At 37.4% G+C, this 22,864-nt stretch overlaps 1 protein-coding gene across 3 annotated transcripts in view; it reads right to left on the bottom strand.

Annotated features, from left to right (window-relative positions):
• Nucleotides 1-197: 197 nt before the first annotated feature.
• Nucleotides 198-22,864, bottom strand: part of PDE7A (phosphodiesterase 7A) — a 78,416-nt gene continuing 55,749 nt past the window's right edge. For 2 of the 3 annotated variants that reach the window (XM_055798522.1, XM_055798523.1), the window contains 10 exons: nt 16,335-16,486; nt 14,600-14,663; nt 12,167-12,262; nt 8,959-9,059; nt 7,001-7,132; nt 6,586-6,677; nt 5,735-5,879; nt 4,778-4,874; nt 3,682-3,762; nt 198-2,316 (listed from right to left, as the gene is read on the bottom strand). In XM_055798522.1, coding sequence (XP_055654497.1) covers nt 2,105-2,316; nt 3,682-3,762; nt 4,778-4,874; nt 5,735-5,879; nt 6,586-6,677; nt 7,001-7,132; nt 8,959-9,059; nt 12,167-12,262; nt 14,600-14,663; nt 16,335-16,486 — 1,172 coding nt within the window. In that variant the 3' untranslated portion in view covers nt 198-2,104. The remainder of the gene's footprint in view (nt 2,317-3,681; nt 3,763-4,777; nt 4,875-5,734; nt 5,880-6,585; nt 6,678-7,000; nt 7,133-8,958; nt 9,060-12,166; nt 12,263-14,599; nt 14,664-16,334; nt 16,487-22,864) is intronic. The other variant, XM_055798524.1, reaches the window with a different exon arrangement.

Genomic DNA, 22,864 nt, shown 5'->3' with positions numbered 1-22,864 from the left:
TTACCTCTGTGTTCTGACAGCTCCAACCACCACTGGCGCTGGCAAGTATCACCCTTGTGGAGACAACCTGTTGGAATAAGGCTTTTTTGTTACTGCAAATTATAACCAAGGCTCCTTACCCCATCTGATCCTTCTCTGTTGAAGTCGGACAACGGCAAGAACTTGCACTGACAGCAAAGGAAGGAAGTTCACGCACGTTCAAAAAAATGGTTTAATTATAAATTTATTTCTCTAAACATGGCCACTCTGAGATTAATGATACTACTCCAGGGAACATGAAAGAATAGTAAACAATTTTTAGAAGGGAAACAATTGGGGAAGTCGTGATTTGTTTTTCAAAACAGTAAAAGGCCAAGCTCCGAGAGGCAATAAATCTTGGCATACGAGGACTAGTATTTTCAAATCCAGAAGTTGGCTTACTTTTACAGTGGAAGCTGACTGCAGCCTTAGCTACCTTCCCATAATGCTGGACTCAGTCATAACTTAAATGTACAGGAGCATGATGTGAAAAGATTTTTTTTTTATTAATTAAAAGTTAACAGCAACAGGCACATATTAAAATGAATATGGCAAAGCCTTTACAAATGGCTTTACGCTGAAGCTCTCTCCCAAAAATGGCTGTTGCAACAAACTGTAAACAGAATTAATAAACAGTCTTTTACAATAATAACAGGGAAATACAAATGAACTAAAAGAAAGCACCAGTTTCTCAAACTAGATTACAGTTGTGCTTACTGTACTTAAAACAATGTAAAACAAATTACAAAAATGGAATGTTTTAAGTTTAAAATTAGTCCTTTAATTTTGTCCTAAAAAACATTTTCTCCTTTTCCCATCAAATACCCATCAGTGGGTAATGTTTCAGTAGAGGGAGGAATACGTAAACAATGCACTTTTTTATTATTATTTTTCAAATCAAAAACAAATTTGGTCACTTAGCTTTGTGCATAGTTTAAGGCATCTGTAGCAATTTGTTACAGTTTCCTCCCCAGTGTGGCTGTTCATGAAATTGTCACATTCTAAAAGAATAAATTAAAAAAAAAAAGTTGCCGTTCAAACCCTTCCCTGTACCCTCCCGCCCTCCCCTATCCCAAACATACTCACACACCCACACATACACACACGCTGCAGCGAAAGGGGCATTTGTACCCTTGTTCTGAAGGACACGCTTCCCATCCCACTTTATTTCAGATTGGCAAATACCCTGAGCTGATTATGGTGTTTAGACATTCCACCTTTTTCTTGCATGTGCAGTTCAAGTGTACAATAGTGAAAACAACATGCGATGTTTCCACTGCAGAATCGCAATGCAGTTCGGACACTTCCCCCCCACCCCCACCCCTTCCCTTCCCAAATTCGGAAGTGTTTTCCGCCATTAAAAAATTGCATTCCCATATAGCACTGGAGTAAAGCTTGGCTGTGCTCTATGATGAATGCTCAGTTCCCAGTGCACAAACAAAATTATGGCAAATGGGAGGCTTTTCTGGCATCCAAAGAAACAAGAGCTGCGGTCTCAGATTTGATCTTTTTCTTTTAAAAAAGCAAAAAACCAAGTTAGTGGTTCCTTCACAGCCATGCGCAAAGGTTAAGTCTAGAACCAATAGTTTCAGAGTACATTTGTAAACATCAAGTCTTGCCAGAGGCAGCAGAGGATGGGCACTTCACATTTCCGTATTAAAACAGGGACTGAGTGGAAGGTATGCTTTGAACACATTTATGCAAGTCTTGCTGAATTCCGAGGAAGTGGAACAATCCATCTCAAGTCTTAGATTTGAAGACTGTATTCCAAATTCCACCAAAAAACCAAAGCCATGTGGCACGGTGAAGCTTTCGTACTGTTCCTCCAAGGCTCAGTCACTGCTGTGCTTTGCATATTCAAGGTTCCGAACGAAAACCAACTGAGGCGTATGCATATTGCTCTATGTTCAGATCTTGCAGTTAAAAAAAATTCTGGTTCAAATGGTCTGTGTCAAAGGAAAACTTGGAAATAAATAATGCTGGCATCATTTTACCATTTTACCAAAACCTTGGGCTGGCAAGTATCTCCTTTAATCCAACCGTGCAGATACCAAGAGAAGAGGCAGTTTTGTCATGAAGACTGAGGTCAGGACAGTCGAGGTTCCTGAGGTAATATGTCTGAGTCCATTTCCTCAAAAGCGGGGTCAACGTCATCACCACTGCCAGACTGTTCCCTCTGCACCCCCTTCCAGCTAGCCTTGTTCAGTCCCAGGTGGCCAAGCATTGTCTGTGACAGCCTGGTGTTTGAAAACCGGGCCCATTCCCCAAACAGAGGTTCCACTAAGTAGGTCATAAAACCTTCAAAAAAAGGCAAACAAACATCCAGGTGAAAAAAAAAAATAAACCAAATGGACGGACACCCACCCCCCCCCCCCCCCCCCGATACTCCGATATTTTAAATAAAATTCAGTAGCAAAAGATAAACTGCATCAGACTACTCTTCTCCAACATGCACTTAAACATTCATTTCAGTATTTAGGGCATCTTTACAAAATAATCTCTCAAAATGCAAAAGATTTTACTAGTCACTCAAAAGAACAGCATTATATTGGATAACAAATTAACCTGTCTTTCACAACGATGACCAAATAAAGGAAAATACTGGAGAACATGGGGTGGGGGGAGAATCTAAACATCAGCAACTAATTACTTTAGAAAACCTACATTTCTAAAAGAAAGATTTCATGACAAAATATCCCACAGACAGTCTGAACTATACTACAGGAGGGGAATAAAAGGAAGGTATTCTTTTCACGATATTAAGTTGACTAAGAATACTTAAAAATGTAAGTGATAGAAATTTTTAAACAAAAAGGCCACAAAACATCAGCACACAAACATTTATATACGTATTTGTGTGTATGTGCAAGTGCACTTATTTATAGTGTCTATTTCCATGAACCAAAAAGTCAATTTAATTCTGTCAATTACAGAAATGTATGATTTTCTAACATTCTAAATTAAACGGTGCATCTGATTTAACAGATCAGGTTTTGTCTCTTAATTTAAAGCACCAGTTCGTACTGTGCTTGTGGTTAAATGTATCCTTTACTGTGTTTTTAACTGAGCCCCACTCAATCTACATAAGCAACTTTATTAAAAATAACTATAAAAACTAACTTTACTATTTAAAATCCAATCCAGTTAGGATTAAAATCCAACAAGAACAACAATAAAAAAGGCCATTCACCATTCCCCATCAAATCTCTGCCCACTACCCTTCTTACGGCTGCATTTAAAAGGAACGCTAACATTCCAGAAAGCTTAACCCAGAGAGCTGGAGCCCTGTTGTGGCAACCTCGCTGCAAAAGGCACCCGAGATTGCACTGGCAAGGGCAATGAACATGCCTCCTCCCAAAGTGGCCACTTCAGGTGAGGAAAGTTCTGGGCAGCAGCACAAAAAGTCAGGAGCTGCTTCCCATGCTGTACCTGCTCTGTGAGGAAACAGAAGGGCTTCGGTCGCCAGGACTGCCAGTGCAGCACCTTTCATGAACACTGAAACTCCTCAAATTCAAGGGAGGACTGTTACCAAGCACATTGAAAAAAAACGCTGCCACACATACACACAGAGCAGGTACAAGCTCTAGGAAATGTATCTAAAAGGTAGTGTTTTCAAATTGCATCCTGAAAGAAATCTACTACAATAAATTGAAATGCAGTTACCAATCTGAATGTTGGCAATAGTTTCCGTCTGTCGGTCACAAAGCGGACTCACACCCAAGTGATACTTCTTTTCAATATCTCCTACAGAAATAAAAGTATATTACAACTGTTAAGTCATCAAGTCCAGACCCAAATGGAGCGACCAAATACCAAGACTGGCAAGTTGTGGAAGTTGGTTAACAAGGACAGTATCCTGCAGTTGGTTGAATGCGTTTACTTCTCTCCCCCATCTCCCAAAAAACCCAAGTAGGTCTCTCAGTGAGACTAACAGTACTTTGTATTTTTCATCAAAAAATAATGAAAGAAAAAACATAAAATCACAGGTTTCCTGAGCGACTAACATACTTCCTTGCAAAACCTCCTAGGCTGCCATAGAATGACAAATTAAAATCCCCGCCCTTAGCAATATGGAAGTGAACAGCTTCGCCTTCAGCAATTTCTCACCAAAGCCAATTTGTTGTTCTGCTTCCCTCTCACCTTTATCTAAGAGTAAGCTTCACATGACTATCACCAAATAAAGCAGTCTGTTCCCCATTTATCATATCCACACACAAATTAGCAAGTCTCAAGTCAGCTAAACTAGCCTTAAGAAACGAGAAGCATACTTTATTATTAAAACAATAGCGATGGAGAAAATTCACTCCATTTGTCAATTAAAAGCTTTATTAACTGCTTACGTAAGCAGCCTTAACTATGTGGTAATTAAAAATCTCCTCCCTAGCTCTTACCTGCTTACCAACAGGCCTCACAGCTAAAGTTTAAAAACTACAGATACATGATGAATATGTTTCATAATTTATTGAAACCACTAGGTAAATTTAAAGTGAGCATATTTATTCATCTGAGGCACCTTTCAGGCTGATGGATCTATTGCACCAGCCATTCCAGGTTCAGATTCTAAGATTCTTTATTGGCTTTTCGTAACATCTACCTTTTGCAAGTACATCCCATGAAAGTAAAAAATTTCGCATACTGTACTGTAAATCTCTATTAGCCCTAAATATAAATCCCTTTATTCGCCAGAAGCTATGACTCATGGTTGCTCTCTCCACAGTAAATACATTATGGACCAACAGATAGGTCTACCCGTACTTGCCTTGATGGAAGAACTCCTCTGTTACTTTTTCACTCCACTGCTTACTCAGCTCCCACGTCCGACATGGATTACAAATATCAGCACACTTCAAAGCCATCTAGTAAGTTAACACACAGTGTTAGATCACCTCTCCCTCCAACAGAAGCATCTGCAATTATTTATTTCCTGACAGCAGATTATTTTAAGTTTTGTGAATAACAAACCTACCTACTATTTGTGCTTCTCTCTAAAGTCACGTTCTATAATCGTATTTAAAAAATGCCCAGGGAACTATCAGATCTCATGATCATCTCTGAATAATATGGAAATTCAGTGAAGTCAAAGTATTTCAGTATATTAATAATATAAAAATATTCAGTATATTCACTAGTACAGGAGACAACAATAAATACAGAAAAAGAAACATCAAAGTAAACAGCATTTTCCATTTCTGGCTCTGAAGGTCACGTTTTTAGTAATGGTTTGCATTCTGGTCTCATCTGTCCACTTTCTTCTATTGTCCACAATATGAACCTAATAATAGGGATTTCTATAAACCTAAAGAGATTCTCAAGGCTTTTGTTTTGAAAGCTTGCTAAACCTCTCCCTAGCACAGCTGCAAACTGATTCACAACAGTATGCTTTCCCAAAATATGTTCTGACAAAGCATTTCACAGTTCTGAGACTGCACTGGAGTCATCAGAAGAACTAAGCCTTGTCTTGGAAACACATCTCTCCTTGCTGTAGCAGCTCTAAGTTATCAGACTTACCAAAACACGACATCACTCGGGAGAAGTGCTGAGAGCGGGGGATATTGAAGTAGAGGGAACAAACTTGTAATGAAACAAAATGACTAAAAATTATTTCTACTTCACTTTGAAAGGAGGAGATAGCCTGGCAGAAGTAGTATTTAGCATTTTAAGTAAACTACTTTTAACACTAAAATGATGTTTTAAAAAATATTACCAAAAAGATCACCTGTAAAATGAAGTGACGATGGTTTGCATTCTCCAGACATAGGTCTCCTCTATCCAAATGGGATCGAAACATGGACAGATACTCATTTTGCTGACTGATGTCTGTGGCAAGAATGAGATCACCTATCTGGCTTTCCATCAGCTGCCTGAAATCAGTGATACCACACATTCAAAGAGCATAACAATTAAGAACAACAGCCTTCACTAGAATTACGTCTTTTTATCACATTCATTCTTACACAAAAACAAGCTTTATAATCAGTGTTTTAACTGCACTGTTTCTTTTATTCGTTTTCCCTCTCTGAAAAATTCCTACAATATCCATAGAAATACCAGGATGTTTCATTGGCAGCTTTCAGGAAGACTAATAATTTTTCTTCTGTGCTGTTTTTTCCCCCATTTAAAAATGCACAAACTAATTGTTTAAAGCTTATTTCTTGTTAAAGGAGGTGAAAAGGGTCTGTTTCAAACTACAGTTGTGATGGCAGAATGGGAAAAGGCTGCCAAGTTTAATCTGAACGGGTGCTTGACTAGACGAATACACTTCTGCAGTGTGCTCACAGTAAATGTTATGTTCCGAATATCACATTGCACCATGAACTGCTCTACTCCAATAGCACAGTAACCAGGAACTCTTAAAATAGACAGTAATCTACATTTTGTATTCAGAACTGCCATGCAATAATTTAGTTTGTTTTGCAAGGCTGCCTTACTTAAGTAACAGTTTGCAAACATCTCATACTAATATATAAAAATAGTTTAGATATATTCTATGTATAGAATACACATATTCTGTGATTCTATACCTAGAATATAAATATTCTATGATACTATGATTTTGTATGAACATACCTGTTTTCTAATGACATATGTGCAAATAAACCAGACTCTCTCAGCAATCCCACTGCTGATCTCCAGTGATGGTTCTCTAATACTGAGGTATTCTGTGAATGGAAAGGGTATTACAGGTATCAATTACTTTTTCTTAAACTGAATAGCTACATACTAAGAGCGGTACCAGACAGTTTTGATGTGTTTTGGGAATGGTGTTTTCCTTTCTTCTTTACTATTTTTTTTTTCCAAGGAGGTTAAAACTCACAAGTCCTGAATACTTTGTTTGCACAGGTTTTTTATCCCAGTGACAGGGAAGCAATGTCTGGATTGACACCCACCACTAACTAAACACATCACAATTTATACTCCTTTTCTGTACTCCTCAGGCATTCCCCAAACCTGGTTTTCACAAACAAACCAATTTTGTCCTTACCTTATACAAAGTTGCTAAGTAATGATTTGTTTTAATTAGGAAAGGTTGGTTAACGCCTGGGTGATCCAAATCATGTGTGGCAGCTGCTATTAAACTGAGCAGAACGTCCCATGGAGTTAAAGATTTGGAAAGCTGTAAGATAGTAACAACAAATGTAATTCTGTAAGCAATACAAGTATGCCCTCAGAAAAGGGCACAGATAACTATTAAAAAAGACAAAAAAGTGACAACAGCCAATAGAAACTCAGAGAAAATTTTAGTAACATAAAACTAATATTCCTCTGACTTCTCACAGTATTTCCCCCTCAAAAGCTACAAAATTTCAACAATGGTTTAAGCACTATTCTTACTTAATGGGAAGGTTCAGTCCTAAAAAATGCTGGCACACAAAACGCTCCTTTCTGGCTACTATTCCTAACCAGATCCTGTAAAAGCAGCAAATTCTTAAAATTAGCTCTCCATCTCATTTACCAAGCTTATCTGTATGTGTCAATTGTGCTTTAAATACTGACTACATTTTAAAAAAACATAAAAACCTTTCATCTTAACAGGAAGAAAGCAATGCTCTGGAACACTTTAGAACAGTTCAGAATGGATTTCTACTCTTAGGCAAAATTGTATTTCAAAGTTGACCAGGAAAAGAACCAAATCTGCCAAAAAGAAATATTTTCAAGTATGTGCATGTAGATTAACTCATCATGAAACTGTATGGACTTATTTTCACTGCTCATAGCTGCTACTACTTTTGGTTGGAGGTCTGTGAGTTAAATTCAGTAATACAGTCTAGCTTGCGCTAAAACAGAGAGGACAGTTCTGCCCACAAATGCAGCAAACACCCTGCAAGGACAGAAGTTCGTATTTCCTGTTGCATTTGCCACATATCATGCCTCGCATGTTTATAAAGCACTTTGGTGCAACAGAACCAGTAGCTGTATACGTTACTAAAAATACGTCGTCTATACTTGTATCCGAAGCATTACAAAACTTCCATCACCGGTATTAAATATAAAATGCTCATAGCTTCCAAACTGCAAGCATAAAAAAGCTCATCGTGTACAGCTCCGATTTGGCTCACTGCATCAACAATTGATCAGAGAGCAGCACTGAGAAACCGTGTGGGAAGAGCGGGCAAAGAACCTCTGAAAAACACCCATGGAGCCAGATCTTCTTTGTTGTTACCTCAGAAGCAGAATAAAGAGCTATTCTTTCCACGGGAATACCAGATGGGTGATAATCTGCATCAAGGCAGATAACTTGTCTCACCTAGCTAGAGAGGACTACAGTTCTCAATTTAATACAGAAGGACAGGATGTAGCCCTGAAATTGTCTAAGACATCACTTACAGCAGACTGCCAGCAGTCCAAGTAGTAAAAAACACTCAACTAGCTCAACTCCTTAAGGTCTGTCACACTGCCCTTTTTAAGAAAGGCCAAAGACAATTCCTGATGTCTTGCTATAAGGTGCCTCTAGCAGAAGCACACCATTCATTCAGATGAGCAAAGCAAGCGTAACAGTAGTTTCGGGGGGGGGGGGGGGGGGGGGGGGGGCGGAAACACCAAACAAAACTACCCTACCCCAAGCAACACACACACAGGTTTGTTATTGTCAGCTCTGACTCAGGCTGCAATTCTATGTAAATGTCTCTGGGCACAGCACTATGTTAAACAGCTGCAATCTTAATTCCCTATTCTGGTTCAACACGAAATCACACAAAAGACAATGCCAGCTCGGAAGGGGAAAAAAGAAAAGCATAGTGCTAAGTGTGAACCCACAGCCTCAGCAACATGGGGAATCACTGCCTGACTTTTTGTGTTCAAGAGTGGGTTTTGCTGGGTTTTTAGGTTTGTTTGCTTTTAATTAAGAGTGCGTGTATGTGCATACACATATATTTATATATGTGCACACACACAAATACATGTATTTCTGCATGTGATGTAAAAGTGAGATCGCTCCCTTACCTTGGGCTCTTTTAAGTAACAGTGCATGGCCTGAGTCACATCAGCAGCATGAACTGCATTATGGTAAGGGTTTTGACTGTGATAATCTTCTTGAACCATAACTGCAGGAAAATAACAAATACCCAAAATCAAATAAAACAGCAAGGTTTCAAGTACCATTTTATATGCCCTTTTTAGGCACAGAAATATGCAATATCACAAGTTACATACGCGTAAAAGTGTCAAAGTCAATAAATTGTCAGCTGAACGACGACACAGATATAAAAGATTTTTATATGAAGAAACAGTATTTTCTAAAGAAAATCAACTACACGTAAAATCATCTCAGAGCAAAAATTAAACAACTTGAAATCAATATATAATCTGAGATACTTTGACTTTGAGAACTTCCCCGGAAAGGCTTCCTTGGATAATTTAGCCTGCCTGAATGTTGAGGCAACCTGGAATACAAAATGAAGATAATACTATTTACCAAAGCATCAGGATGACCTTCATATCATGCCTCGAAAACAGACAGGATCAGAGGAATTAGGTATTGCTTTCCTGCCACATGAAGTGCTTTCCTTTCCCCTTCAGGAGAGTGGTCATGGAAAGCCACCTCTACATAGTTTAGGGATCTTCTCATACTTGTACTCAGGCAAATGTAAGCCTATACGCAATTTAGAAAAGAATCTCATTTAGATGATGGTCTGACTAACCACTCCTAGATTTAATTTTCCCTATTTAACTTCTTCCTTGCTCTCCTCCATCTTCCTGGTTGTCTAAACATTATAGGTAGAATACTTTAAAGGGCATCAACATTAGCTCAAGTATGTAGAGTGAAAGAACTATAATGTTAAAAAAGATGTAGGGGGAGAAGATCTGAAGCACAGCAATCAAACTATATTCTAAAGTTTTGCCTGACATGACACATCAGCTCTTTCAAGCAAACCTCAAAAGAGCATTTTCCTGGCTGACTACAGTCTGTCAATCCCATTCAAACAACTATACTCACAACCTCTTTTTCTACTCAGTTTACAATCCAGTACCCTCCACCAGGCAACTGTGACTGTAATGCTACAGCATAACTGCCATGGCATTTGTGAAGAGCTGTGGTGCATGAAAAGTTAAAATACTGTAACCATCATGGAATCTAAATAGTTCTCAATGCACAGCTGACATCTCATGTGGAAAATAATGAAAATAAGCATCTTTGGGCTCTATGAACCTGCAGTAGAACTCCCTTTCACCTATTCCTCACATCCAGTGCATGAACGAGGATTTCCTTGGCTTACTCAATTTTTTTGTGGCTTCGTAGGCTGGTCCAGCTACCTGAAGTCTGGAATTTTCTTGATTTATTTATTTTAATAAAGCAGACCCAGGAAATATTTTGATCACTCTGCCAGAACCAGAATGGAACAACCACCCCATGTTTCCAGGAACGCACTGTTTAGTATTTTCTCTCTCCCTGTTCAGGTCTGGAATAAGGAATTGAAAACACACAGTAGGAAGAGACAGATCTCCAAGTAACCTTTGGAAATCACAGGAAGACTCTGTATGTGTATAAACAAACATATATATATATACACACACACATATGTGAGATTTTATATATATATATATACACACACACACAAAAATAAATGGCTAAAATGAGATTTCTCTCCTTAAAAATATTCCAGTAAGTTCTCAAAAAAGTGAATTTTGTGTGGCACTATGGACCACTTGAGCTTTCCTAGTTTTCTGGAATTTGATCTTCAGATTACTTTGGATTAGGGTATAAGAGGTAGCAAAAGAAAAGAATTAATTTGGTTTATGCTAAGAAGCTGTATTTGGAAGAAAGGTTCCTTGATTGGACAGACGGGCTAGGACAGAGCTAAGAAATGTTCTTCTTACTGCTAGTAAGGCATTAATGAAAAGGGAAAGGGTGGTGAATCGCAAAGCCAAAATAAAATTTTGCCTTCTTCCAGGTCTAATCTAACTTTAGTGACTTATGTCTTTGAGTAGCCACATGTAGTTAAGAGTACCATTATCTTTTGATAATTGATTAACTAATTCAGTCATTCGTAACTGGTCTTTCATTCATTTCAAGTACTGCCATGTGCTAAATCTCAACTAACCAGGAAATAAGCATGAAGGGAAAGACAAAACACTCAGTTACAGCTTGAGTAGCCAAAGACCAGATTTCTGTAATTATTTGCTTCACATTCCAATGCATCAGGTATCACCAAGGTCAGCCAATCTACCTCTTTGAAACTGGAAAGAATTGAGACCACTTTAAAACAACACGAAATGCAAGACAGAACTGAAATTTTTTAAAGCTGAAGGAGAACTAAATGATGAAAACAAAAACATTCCTCTATTTGAAAGGGGAGAAAGGCCTTCCAAATGCGATTTCTCCTGTTAAATGGCAAGCTTTGTAACCACAAAATTGTTTCCTCTGAAACTGTGACAGCCTGGTAACAGGGACTAGAAACTTGTTGCTCCTGCTCAGTTAAAAAAAAAAAAAAAAAGCTTCCCAGTCCACAAAATTAAAGGTTCTGTCACACAAGAACCAAAGGAAGGAAATCTCACACCAGCATCTGTGCCTACAGTACAGGGATGCAGAAAGACAGCTCTTTCAGCTGTTAAGTGTAAGTACCATTTGGTTTGAATATTATGCATCATATTTACAGCTCTTTCTGTTGAAGCATTCCAGTGCCATGGGCCCAAACGTTCAAGCAAAATTGCTGTGCACTCTGTCTATACGTCCACAGTACAGTGCTTATTTGTAGGAGAGTTTGAGCAAGCAAGGGATAGCATCAAATTGACACCATTAAATATGGTCAAGCTGGCATGTTCAACACAGGAAACTATATCATGAACTTCAGAAATTAAGAATAAAACAGAACTGAAAATCAAAACAAAGAAAAGAGCTGTCTAGCCTTTCCCAATAAAAATGTCATGCAGTCTCACATATATTCCCGATTATTTAGATTTAATAAATACAATACATCATCTGCTACAAAAATACTAAACTTGTTAATACTTGCTTGGATTTAACATGGAGATTTCCATATTCATAGAAACTTTGAGAGATTTTTTCAATCAGTATAATTTAAATCACTGCACAATCTTGACTGCATCAGTACTCTTCAAACCTTATTGCTAAACTCTAACCAGCACTTCAGTTAAGGTATAAAAATGCGGATAAACAGCAATATTCATCATAATAAAAAGCTGTATTTACCCAAAAATCTACGAAGTTTCATCGTATCTAACTGGAAGTGTTCAATTAGTCCATGAAGATTAAACAGATGAAAGGTTAAGCTGACTAGACTGTTTCCTAAAAATAAGATGAAAATACTAATTCATTGGAAGCCATAAAATCAGTGACACTTTCATAAGAAATCTATTATTTCAAACAAATTGGTCACAAAAATAATACAAGCAAATTTCACTACACCAATTTATGATAACTATTTAAATCTTACTGCACGACAAGATTCATTAGCTATCTCCGCTAGTAATCACCAGTGGTTTTGCATAATTATAATGCATTCACCAATTGTCCACTGTCAACTGATAGGAGGAAAATGTTACTGAACATTAAAAAAGGAACAGGTTTCACAACATGCAAACCTGTTACAATGGCATTCAATTTTATAAATATCATGGTGGAACATATCACAGACAGACATACAGCTTAAAACCAAATACAAAAATAATCAGGTGAAGAAAAAAGCTAACCAACACTATCAATTAGCATACATTGTATGTATGCTCTCATTTTCATGTATTTTGCTAAACTACTCCTTATTTCACCCAGAACGCAAAGAAAAAGCTTGAAGTTTTTCTAGAAAATGTATACTGTTACAAGCTTACAATATACTTCACCTACTTATAGCTATAATATTATAATCTCTTGCAGTGGTAAAACAACTAAGAGGCAGAAATACTCTGCAAATGTTTACTTGAAACAACTTGCCTGTTACTTGCTCTGCAAACAATAGGTACTGGCAGATAACTTTCCATACACTGACTGACAATCTTCATTTAGCAGGAATTAAAGAACCTAGCACAGACAGAAACTGAAGTACAAAAGGACAAAAATTTCTGCTAAATCTAGCTTATTACTAGGGTTAATGTATTTACATGTGCATGCCACTTCCTCACAATAAGATACACAATTCTTTGAACAACATTTACTGAGTAATTTGTTTCTTACGGGCTTGTCCAGGGCAGCTCATCAAGCAGAGTATTTTATGTACAGCATTTTCCCCTTACAAATTTCCAAGAGCTAAACTGCCTGTTCAAAATGTCCTCCCAAAATGACTAAATACCAGCAAATCAGCTGGTATAGGAAGGCTACCACAATAGAAGCTGTTCTGGTATTATCTAAAATTTATTTGAAAAAAGCATATTTAAGAGGTAGATAAGGCCTCTTATAAAAAGATTATTTCAGATTACTCCAATCTGATAAACTAATCCAAAATAAACTATGCTTACAAAGAAGTTAACTTTGCACGCATAGTTTTTTCTCAATTCAGTTATCTAATCCAAAGTTTATAATTAGCTATATAAATGTTCTCTTTTTAAAAATCCTCATTGTTTTCATTTTTTCTATCCATTTTCTCTATTAAATCAAACTCTGAGGATACTACTTTTACACTAGATTAAGCCAAGCATCTCTTCAACAAAACAGGAGAAAATTATCTTTTGACATCACATTTTCCTTTCTGAACTTCATTTCTCTTTCTGCCAACTTTAAACACTCCAACTGCATCTCTGCTACCAACTCCATTTGACTGATGTAAAACCTGCAAGTGCTGCCCTCTGTTCACTTTCCACACTGGCACAAATGTCACCATGATGCTGGACTGACTCACCTCCTCTTTCCATTCTATTCAAAACTCAGCTTCCATTCCTGTGATTATAATATGAAACTTCACTCTACCCACTGCAGCAGCCCTCCCTCCTCCTTTCCAGCACATTTACATATCTTTTTTCTAACTGCCTGTCCCTAACTTAAACTATACTTTTTTTTTTTAATCAACTACTTATGTAGTTACCTATTTGTAATGGGTGCACAAAACTAACCACAGTATTCCCTTCCTTTTTGTATTTTGTAGAAGCTATGCATATGGCAGCTTCTGTCTGCTCAACTTCTAACTCTCTAGGTATTCTATTCTATGTCGTAATTATAATGCATTCATACCAACATGCCTTCTTATTGCACTATGAAGTAACAGAACTGTTTTATCTAATATTAAATTTAATCAGAAAAATACTTGTTCAACATAAATGACCATTTAGACACAACATAAATCACCAGCACTCCATAATTTAAAAAAAAAAAAAAAAAAAAAAAAAAAGACTGTTAGCAAAATTATTTGGTAATTTCTATCCAATTACTTCTTCAAATTACTGAGAGAGAATAGCAACCTACAAAGTACAAGAATGGCCTCTTCTACAAATCAATTATTATTATCAGTACTGACAGTAATGGCATTTTAACAGAGTGATCAGGCAAACTAGAACTTCGATTAAAGACTATTAAATCAAAAGTACTACCTGAGGAAACTTGTGCTTTTAAGTGAACAAGCAATCACATACCGCAACATAAATGCAATAGTTAAGTTATGCAAAGAGATCAAACACAAAATATCAAAAGTAAACTCACCATTTGTCAGTCTATCAAAAAGAAAAATATCAAAATTCCAGTTTCCAACCTTCTCCAGCATACACTGAAAGGAAACACAAAAGCTATCAATTTTTTCTCAGTATGCGCCTATTTTCCTGTAGCCCAGAGGACTATTTAAGATTTCAGAGACAGATGAAAGTCTTAGGATTTCTACATACAAAAATAGTATTAAAAGAATAATTAAATTTGTCTGATAACTGAAAACTTTAATACATGTTACAAATTAAAAAACTGGAAAAAATGATAAGTGCCTTGACAGAATTGGTTGCAGATTTTCCTTTCATCCTTTAGTCAATTTCTTAAAAGAACTAAGACATAATTTAAAACAATTAGGTTAAAACCAGAAACAGAATGACTCTGTATTCAGACTTCTTCCACTTTTAACTTTTGCAATGAGCTAGTAAATTAATCTCTGTGTAGTCTTTCATCTTGTTTTCTCTCTTTCCCCTGTTGTTTATAGGAGAAATAGTATCTAGATGCTTTACTAGACATATGAGCTTTTTTAAGAAACTTTTGACTTTCTACCTGAATTTGCACTTCTTCACAGCTGCTCCACATGAACTGTTCTTCCAGCAACAGGGATAAACAAGAACAGCAAACAGCACTGGAGGCCTCAACAGAGTTCAGCAGTCACAATCTTTGCCTCCCCTACCACTATCACAAAGACCTGTCCAGCACATTTTACAGCAAATACTTGCCTTCTCCTATTCTCATTAGGTTGGTAGAGCTGTTTTGTGATCCAATTACATATTCTAGCTTTTCTTTACCAGCCACTAAATCTCCACTACCAGAACAAACAAGAGCATTAAGAAGGTCTTTTTACTATTAAATTACATGTACATTTTTAAAATCCATCCTCCAGGTTATCAGATTCTTCCTACAGCGCAGCCTGATCATGTTCAGCATGGACACAATCATTGTATTACAAGTGTATTCCTCTTCTGCATCAAGATAACAAACAAAAAGCACTACATGCAATCAGTGAGACAACAGCGCCTTTGGGATCTTGAATAACCTAAATAATCTTTGTCTGCTCACTCCCCTCTTCAGCACCACGCACCCTCCGTCCCCAGTACACTAGCCTTTCATCCAACTAACTGTTCCCTTAGAACTGCCCATCATTCCAGCACTTGCTCTCCCTGCTTTACTGCAGCACAGGCGTATTATAGCTATCGCCCTTTTCTCTTCTAGGATTGCCTACCAGAGAAAAAGTTGGTTTGGTATAATAATATTCTGATAAATCCATTTACTGCATATTATTGAGTTTTCAGTTGGTAGGTACTCACTCTTCCACATTTTCAGTAGTGAGGTTAGACTAAAAATGAAAAGAAATGAAGCAGGGGTTGTGGTGTGTAGACCCAGTTGTCCGAATTGTTCCATTACATTTCTTAGATACATTTTCCTTTCCTTGTTATCTTCAGTTATGAAAGTGCATCTTGTATTCATTAGTTATTAAAGAACCTACACCAGCCACATAAGCTCTAAAAATCATTCCAGTAAACTTGTGGGTAGTAAAGGAGTCTGTTAGAAACCATGTAATTTTGGCTGAACTTATTAAGACAAATACATATATGTACACACAGGGAAAAACACATACATATATATAAAGAATATGTGCTTAAAATTTGTATTTGTTTGCACTTTTAACATGAGATAGTTATATATTAGCAAACATTTTTTAAAAACATACTTAAACAAAAATCAAGCAACCAACCTTTGCTTGTCCATTATAATCATCATCTAAAATGTTTGAAGAATTTGGAACAGTGATACCACGGAAAAACCGGGAAGATCTCAGGTATCGCTGGAAACTAAGCAACCTTCTCACATTTCTCGCAGACACAGACACCTCGATTTCAGAATTTGCTACAAAAAACAAGAAAATAAACACTCTCTCTAAAAAACCTTTACCGAAAAGAAAACTGTTCAAGAAAGTCTGGTACAACAAGGGCAACGCAATTTTTTTGCGTATCAAATGTTTCTCCAAAAAACCCCATATTTTTATTAAGAGTAAGTACAGAGACATGGCTTAGAAAAGAAAGTTTTCCTTGTAAGTACCCTGTAAAGAAAAACAAATATTTAAATCACAGCTGAGACTTATCTTTTTAAGGAACTCTGTTATTGAAAGGACAAAAATATTATGGAAATTGTGTAAACACACACACAGTACTGCAAACAATTTCTTTTTGGAAAACTGCTCTCATGTGCACACATCAAATCCATGTCCCTAGCAAATCACATAAGATATGTACGCCAGCAAGAGAATATTAATAATTGTGTGTTGATACAGCAATTACAAGTAGGTTTTGAGTACACAAGTAGCCTTTACATATACTTTAAAGCTCAGAAATTCTCCTAACTTTACTGGCAAAGTTTTGAAACAAGTGATTTTGGTGCTTTTGCAGATAATTATGCTCAGAGCCTCTCCTGTGCCAAACAAGCACCACGTTTATTTTCACAGCGTATGTAATTCCCTTTCCCAGTACAGTGAAAACAATACAGAAAATAGATTTAATCTGTTTTCAAAGATTAATCCAAATACTTTTGCTTTACTCTTCTTAGATTACCTGGTTTATTCAAATGACTGATGCTAGCTTATATTCAATTCCACTTGATATGATTAAAGTGTCTTAGAAACCTAAAGATCAAACTATACATAGCTACAGTTTCTTTGCAACGGGCCTGGTAATTCAATTCTGAAATATCTAAAGGCTAAGTTTGGCTTTATGTTCTTTTCAGCAGTTTTATATAACCAATGAACAGTCAAAAATCTTCATATTCCCTTATTATGCCCAAAATTACTTCAGTTTAAAAAAAAAAGAGAAAAAGAAAGAAAGATAAGTAAGCAAGTCAATGCAAACATGCTCTTCTCCAAAAACATAGATCCTCAAAACCAACATGAGTCCAACTCTGTAGTATAGACCTTATGCCCTCCCAAGAACAAGGCACACTAGAAACTGGTGAAGTAAGAAGTTCTTAAAGTCAGTCTAAAATACTGTACAGGGGAAGGTGTGGCCTTAACAACCTCAGTTAAAAACCTCAGTGACTTCTAGTGAAAGCAGTTATCTACATAAGATACATCTTTGTCCATATAAACTCTTCTCCCTGCAGAAGTTTCAACGTATTTTCTGTTCTAAAGTAACTTGTTAATATATAATTTCCAATCTACATTAATGAAACTCCTCTGAACAGAACTGACAAATGCACGAACATACAGTATCTAATCAAATGCAGCAGCATTTCACATCAACAGTCTGCGCTAACAGACGTTAAATTGACAAAACCTGAACGTTCTTTCGGACATGCCTGAAATACTCCATCAAGACACTGAAGTTCCCATCAAAGGTCTAACACAGACAACTTCACATGAAAAATCCTTCTTCAAGCCATCACAATGAAGGCCAAGGGCACTTCCTCTGAAGACACTGGTACCCATGTGCCCCAGTTACGCAAGCAGTTGTACTACATATGATAAAGGCTGCTTATAAAGCAACATTCACATGTACAGCAGGCAAATAAATAGATTCTGTCATACTGCACTACTCTACCAATATTTCTAACCACGTTAACATGGGGTTACAGTCCGAGTACTGCCAGCCTGTGGAACAGAGAAGCGGGAAGCCACAAAGCTACTCTAGGGCATGGGCTTCAGCTAAGTTTTCCCCCCCTCCCCAATCTTCATTTAGTTCCTTAAACCCCAAATTTCAGAACAGAAGTCATCAGGTTGGAAATAATAAAATGTCCACGGTCACATACAAAATCCAGGAACTCCACTAAATCTCAATGAAATGAAACATTAAGTAGGAGAAACCAGCACTCTTCTGGAAGTACAGATAATTTTCTTGATCATAAGTACTCTTACAGATCTATAGTTAACAAAAACCTACTTTTTTGCTGTCACAGATGCCACCCATTAATCTTTGACAGAACAGTATCACATAGGTAATACAAGGAAAACAAGTTTCTGTCAGCAAAAGGCACTACAGAACAGCTATGCAATAATTCAGCAGCATAGGCCTGCGTTCCACCTATATTTGCGTTCATAAGTCATTTGCGGGGGGGTGGTGCATATATTTTTGCTTCAGTATTTTTTTCTGATGATAATGTGGGTACAGAGGCAAATGAATTACTCAGTTTTCTGTGAAGCTGAACAGTCATTACTCTTTGCAATATGCTATTGAGACATTAATCTTAAAAATATTTTTAAATTCTCTATAAATTATCATCCATTTGTATAGTTCATAAACTGCTACTCTTACACATCAATCCTACTTTTTCTCCCTCATTTAAAAAGAAAGAAGAAAAAAAAAAGAAAAGATCACTGATCCAGCTCACGTAATTCAAACAAACAACAAAACCCACTCCATTTCAGCCTTCTTTGTAGCAATGCTGCTATTACAGAATCACACAACAGCTGAGGCAGGGAAGGATCTCTGGAGGTCATGTGGTCCAACTCCTCTACTCAGGCAGGGCCATCTAGACCACACTGCCCAGGACCATGTCCAGGTGATTTCTGAATACCTCCAGGGACGGAGACTCCACAACTCCACTGGGCAACTGATGCCACCGCTCAGTCACCCTCACAGTGAAAAAGTGTTCCCTGATGTTCAGGGGGAACAACCTGTGTTTCAGTTCGTGCCGGTCGCCTCTGGTCCTGCACTGGAGACTGGCTCCATCCTCTTCGTTCCCTCCCTTCAGGAATTTACACATATAGATAAGATCTGAGCCTTCTCACCTGCAGGCTGAACAGTCCCAGCTCTCTCAGCCTTTCCTCATCAGCCCTTTAATTATCTTCCTGACCCTTTATTGGACTCTCTCCAGTATGCCCATCTCTCTTGTGTACTGGGGAGCCCGGAGCTGGACACAGCACTCGAGGTGTGGCCTCACCAGTGCTGAGCAGAGGAGCAGGATCACCTCCCTCACCTGCTGGCAGCCCTTCTCCTAATGCGACTCAGGATGCCATTCACCACCTTGGCTGCAAGGGTATGTTGCTGGCTAATGTTGAACTTCGAGTCTGCCAGGACCCCCAGGGCCTTTTCAGCCAAGCTGCTTTCCAGCTGGTCAGCCCCCAGCCGGTGCTGGTTCCTCCCCAGGGGCAGGGCATTGCACTTCCCCTTGAACTACCATTTATTGCACCTGTATAGCCCAGGTTAGGTAATAACAGCTTGACCAAATGTCTTATCATTTGGATCTGCAAGGGTAAGAATCACTTCCAAATGAGAAAAGAGATCTGGAGCCCTACCAGCCCTCTACAGTTCCAGAACACCTAATTCAGGGGGACTCCAGCAACCCAAAAAGTAAATTGTTCTCTCTCTTTAACAGCTAAAGATTTGCTACAGGACAATTCAGAATAGGTGAGTCAGATGTGGAGGTTTGACAGGTAATTAATTTAAAAGGGAGGCTAAAAAAGAAAATTGCTAGCTTTCGGCGGCAGGGGAGGGGGGGGAGCGGGGGACGACACCAAAAAGATAGGTTCTTCAGCTTCAGGAGCACTGATAGCACCCATGCTTGCAGTTTACTTTTCCCCACAGATATATTATTATGAAGGATACAAAAATAAACTGCTTTATGGTTCTGGCAGACAAGCAAAGACAAGTTCATGGGAAGGACTGGTAAACTGAAAGACATAGTTGTGCAATGGAAACCTGGTTTCTCCCTCCTGGAACAAGAGGAAAACTCATTCCCTTTATAATGCATGATTAATATGAGAATGTCAGCCTACCCTCTTCTGTCATGAGTCACAAAATGAGATACTAATTTCAGACACCCTACCAAAGTAAGGTTCAATAACATACTTATGATGGAAAGAACAAGGTGAAGAGCAAAAAGAACATCACATTTGCTCAAGAAAAAGCATGCTGCAAAACCATTCCTCCTCCCAGCCCAGATGTCCTTCATTTGATTTGGAGCTTTCAGTGTCCTAAATGCTGTTCTAATAACCAACAGTGACCATTTGCTCTTAAGTGATAAGGACAGTTTAAGGACAAATTAGAATGAGAAAATAAATGTATGTGTCATTTACAGCCTTGAGAACTGAAACAGGACGAAAGCAAAATCAGTATGCTGGGCACGTTAAGAAGGAATCTACAGCATTCAGAAGTACCTTCGATGCAAGGAACCAGAAGACTCAAATTATAGACCTTTGTGCCTAATCAACAGCAGCTCTATGACATTCTTCTTCCCTTCTTAACTCTTCATGCCCTACTTTAACTTCAAATATCACCCAAGATATTTATTACTTCAAAGTTATTTTTTCATTAAAATGATCATATTCTTGTTTCTAAGCATCTTATGTGAGATGCTGGTATAATAAAAAATGCCTTTCTCTAAAAGAAAAAAGGAATAATTCTGTTTAGTAACATCAATTATTTTGCTAGTGTTATGCACATACACCAAGAAAATAAAGCAAGTTGCCTTCATGCAACAGATTTCATCTGTATTCCAGGACACTTATTTTAATCTCTCTTCCCACTCCCAATCTTGTGTTGTACTTCATGAAAATCTAAAAAAAATAATTTATCATATTTCACAGTGATATTAAATATTTTTCTCATACTGAAATAAAACCACAAAGTAAGTACAGAAGAGACCAGTGACAATCACTTACAAAACCATAATATACTGATGTATTTATTCACAGAATTTTTGCATCTTCCATACAGTAAGGACAGGCAACAAAAGGAAGAATGACAACTTAATTATGGTTTGGTTTATTTTTTTATTAATAGAAACTTTATATCCTAGCAAAATGCTTCAACTTTATTTTAATGCAAAAGACGACGACTCACACCCTCTGATGGAGTCCTGGTCGAAACAAGGCTATCCAGCATAGGAGCTATACCTCCATTTCTTCCCTGCTGCGGGCCCAGAAGGTAAACAGGAAATCATCATGATAAAAATAATTTAATTTTACTATTACTAATAGAAAGAGCTTAACTAAGGATCTCAGGTATCACTGCCACTAACAAAAAGGAATTTTAAAAAAATATTTGAGAGGATGGATCTTTCTTATGTTTGAACATGAAAGCTGAAATGTAAGGTGTGTAGGGCCACCAGACGAGTTTTTTTCCTAAAAAAATCATGGAAACCTCTTATTTCTTGGAATTTATCTCTCACAATTCTTCCATATTAAACCCAACTACACATTAATAATTTTTACGTAACAGATACTATCACCAAACCTGACAATATCTGAAGTTTTTCACTACCTGTAAATAAGTTTGAAAGAAAATTCAATTTCACAAGCCAATTATAATTGTATTTCTAAGGCCTGCCAGAACACAAATGATTTTCTATTTGTGAGTAATTGTTAAGTATTGTCTAGGATTTCACACCACTAGAGGGACCCATAAGCATTCCAATGTCACATCTATTCCCATTAAACCATTAAGAAACTGATTAGATCCATGTAGATTTAAAAAAAAAAAATGTTTAAGTCCTGTTATTTAGCTTCCTAAACTTCCCACTCATGATTTGCATTCTAAAGTACTTTTAAGACATTTATATACATAAAGCTATCTATAAAGCTACGATTTCATTTGGAAGATATAAATTTAGCAAGGATTTTAAAATTACATATGAAGACTACTGGTGTCTAAATCACCTCATTATACTTCCTGGCTTCTTTAGAACCATTCTGAAGCCCTGTGTAGCATCACTGTAAGACACTCTAGCCTGCCTTTTGCTTAAAAGAAAGAAAAAAAAAAAAATCAAGCCAGACTGTTTTTAATGTATCATATACATGTATTTACATAGACATTCATAATTTTTTTTCCAAATAATGATCACCAGAAAATATTATGTGGATTAAGGATCAGTTAAACATGGCTTTGAAAGCGTCTTCTGACTGACTGGAATCAGAAAAAATTGTTAAGTTTCAAGGAACTCTGGTAGAACCATAGAATCATTTAGGTTGGAAAAGACCTTTAAGGTCATTGAGTCCAACCGTATCACAGCTCTCAAGAAAAACTCCAGTATTCAGCAGATCCTCTCTGATGGAGGGAGGGCAGCTGCTAGGCATCACTAGCACCAAAGATAACTCCTGAAGGATCTTACAGACTGAAATACTGCCTTAGCGAAGCATAGGGCCACAGAACAGTAGAATAATTCAGGTTGAAAGGGACAGAAGAGAGTTCTAAAAGTCCTTTGATCCAATTCTCTGCTCAAAGCAGAGCTAACTTAAGAGAAATTACTTAAAGTGCAGGAATTACGCTACTTCAGCATGAATTAAATGCAAGTTCTCCA

Source organism: Falco peregrinus, chromosome 3 (genome assembly GCF_023634155.1).
Source record: "Falco peregrinus isolate bFalPer1 chromosome 3, bFalPer1.pri, whole genome shotgun sequence".
NCBI lineage: Eukaryota > Metazoa > Chordata > Aves > Falconiformes > Falconidae > Falco > Falco peregrinus.
The sequence above is the reverse complement of the archived record's forward strand: the minus strand, read 5'-3'. Positions and strand labels throughout refer to the sequence as shown.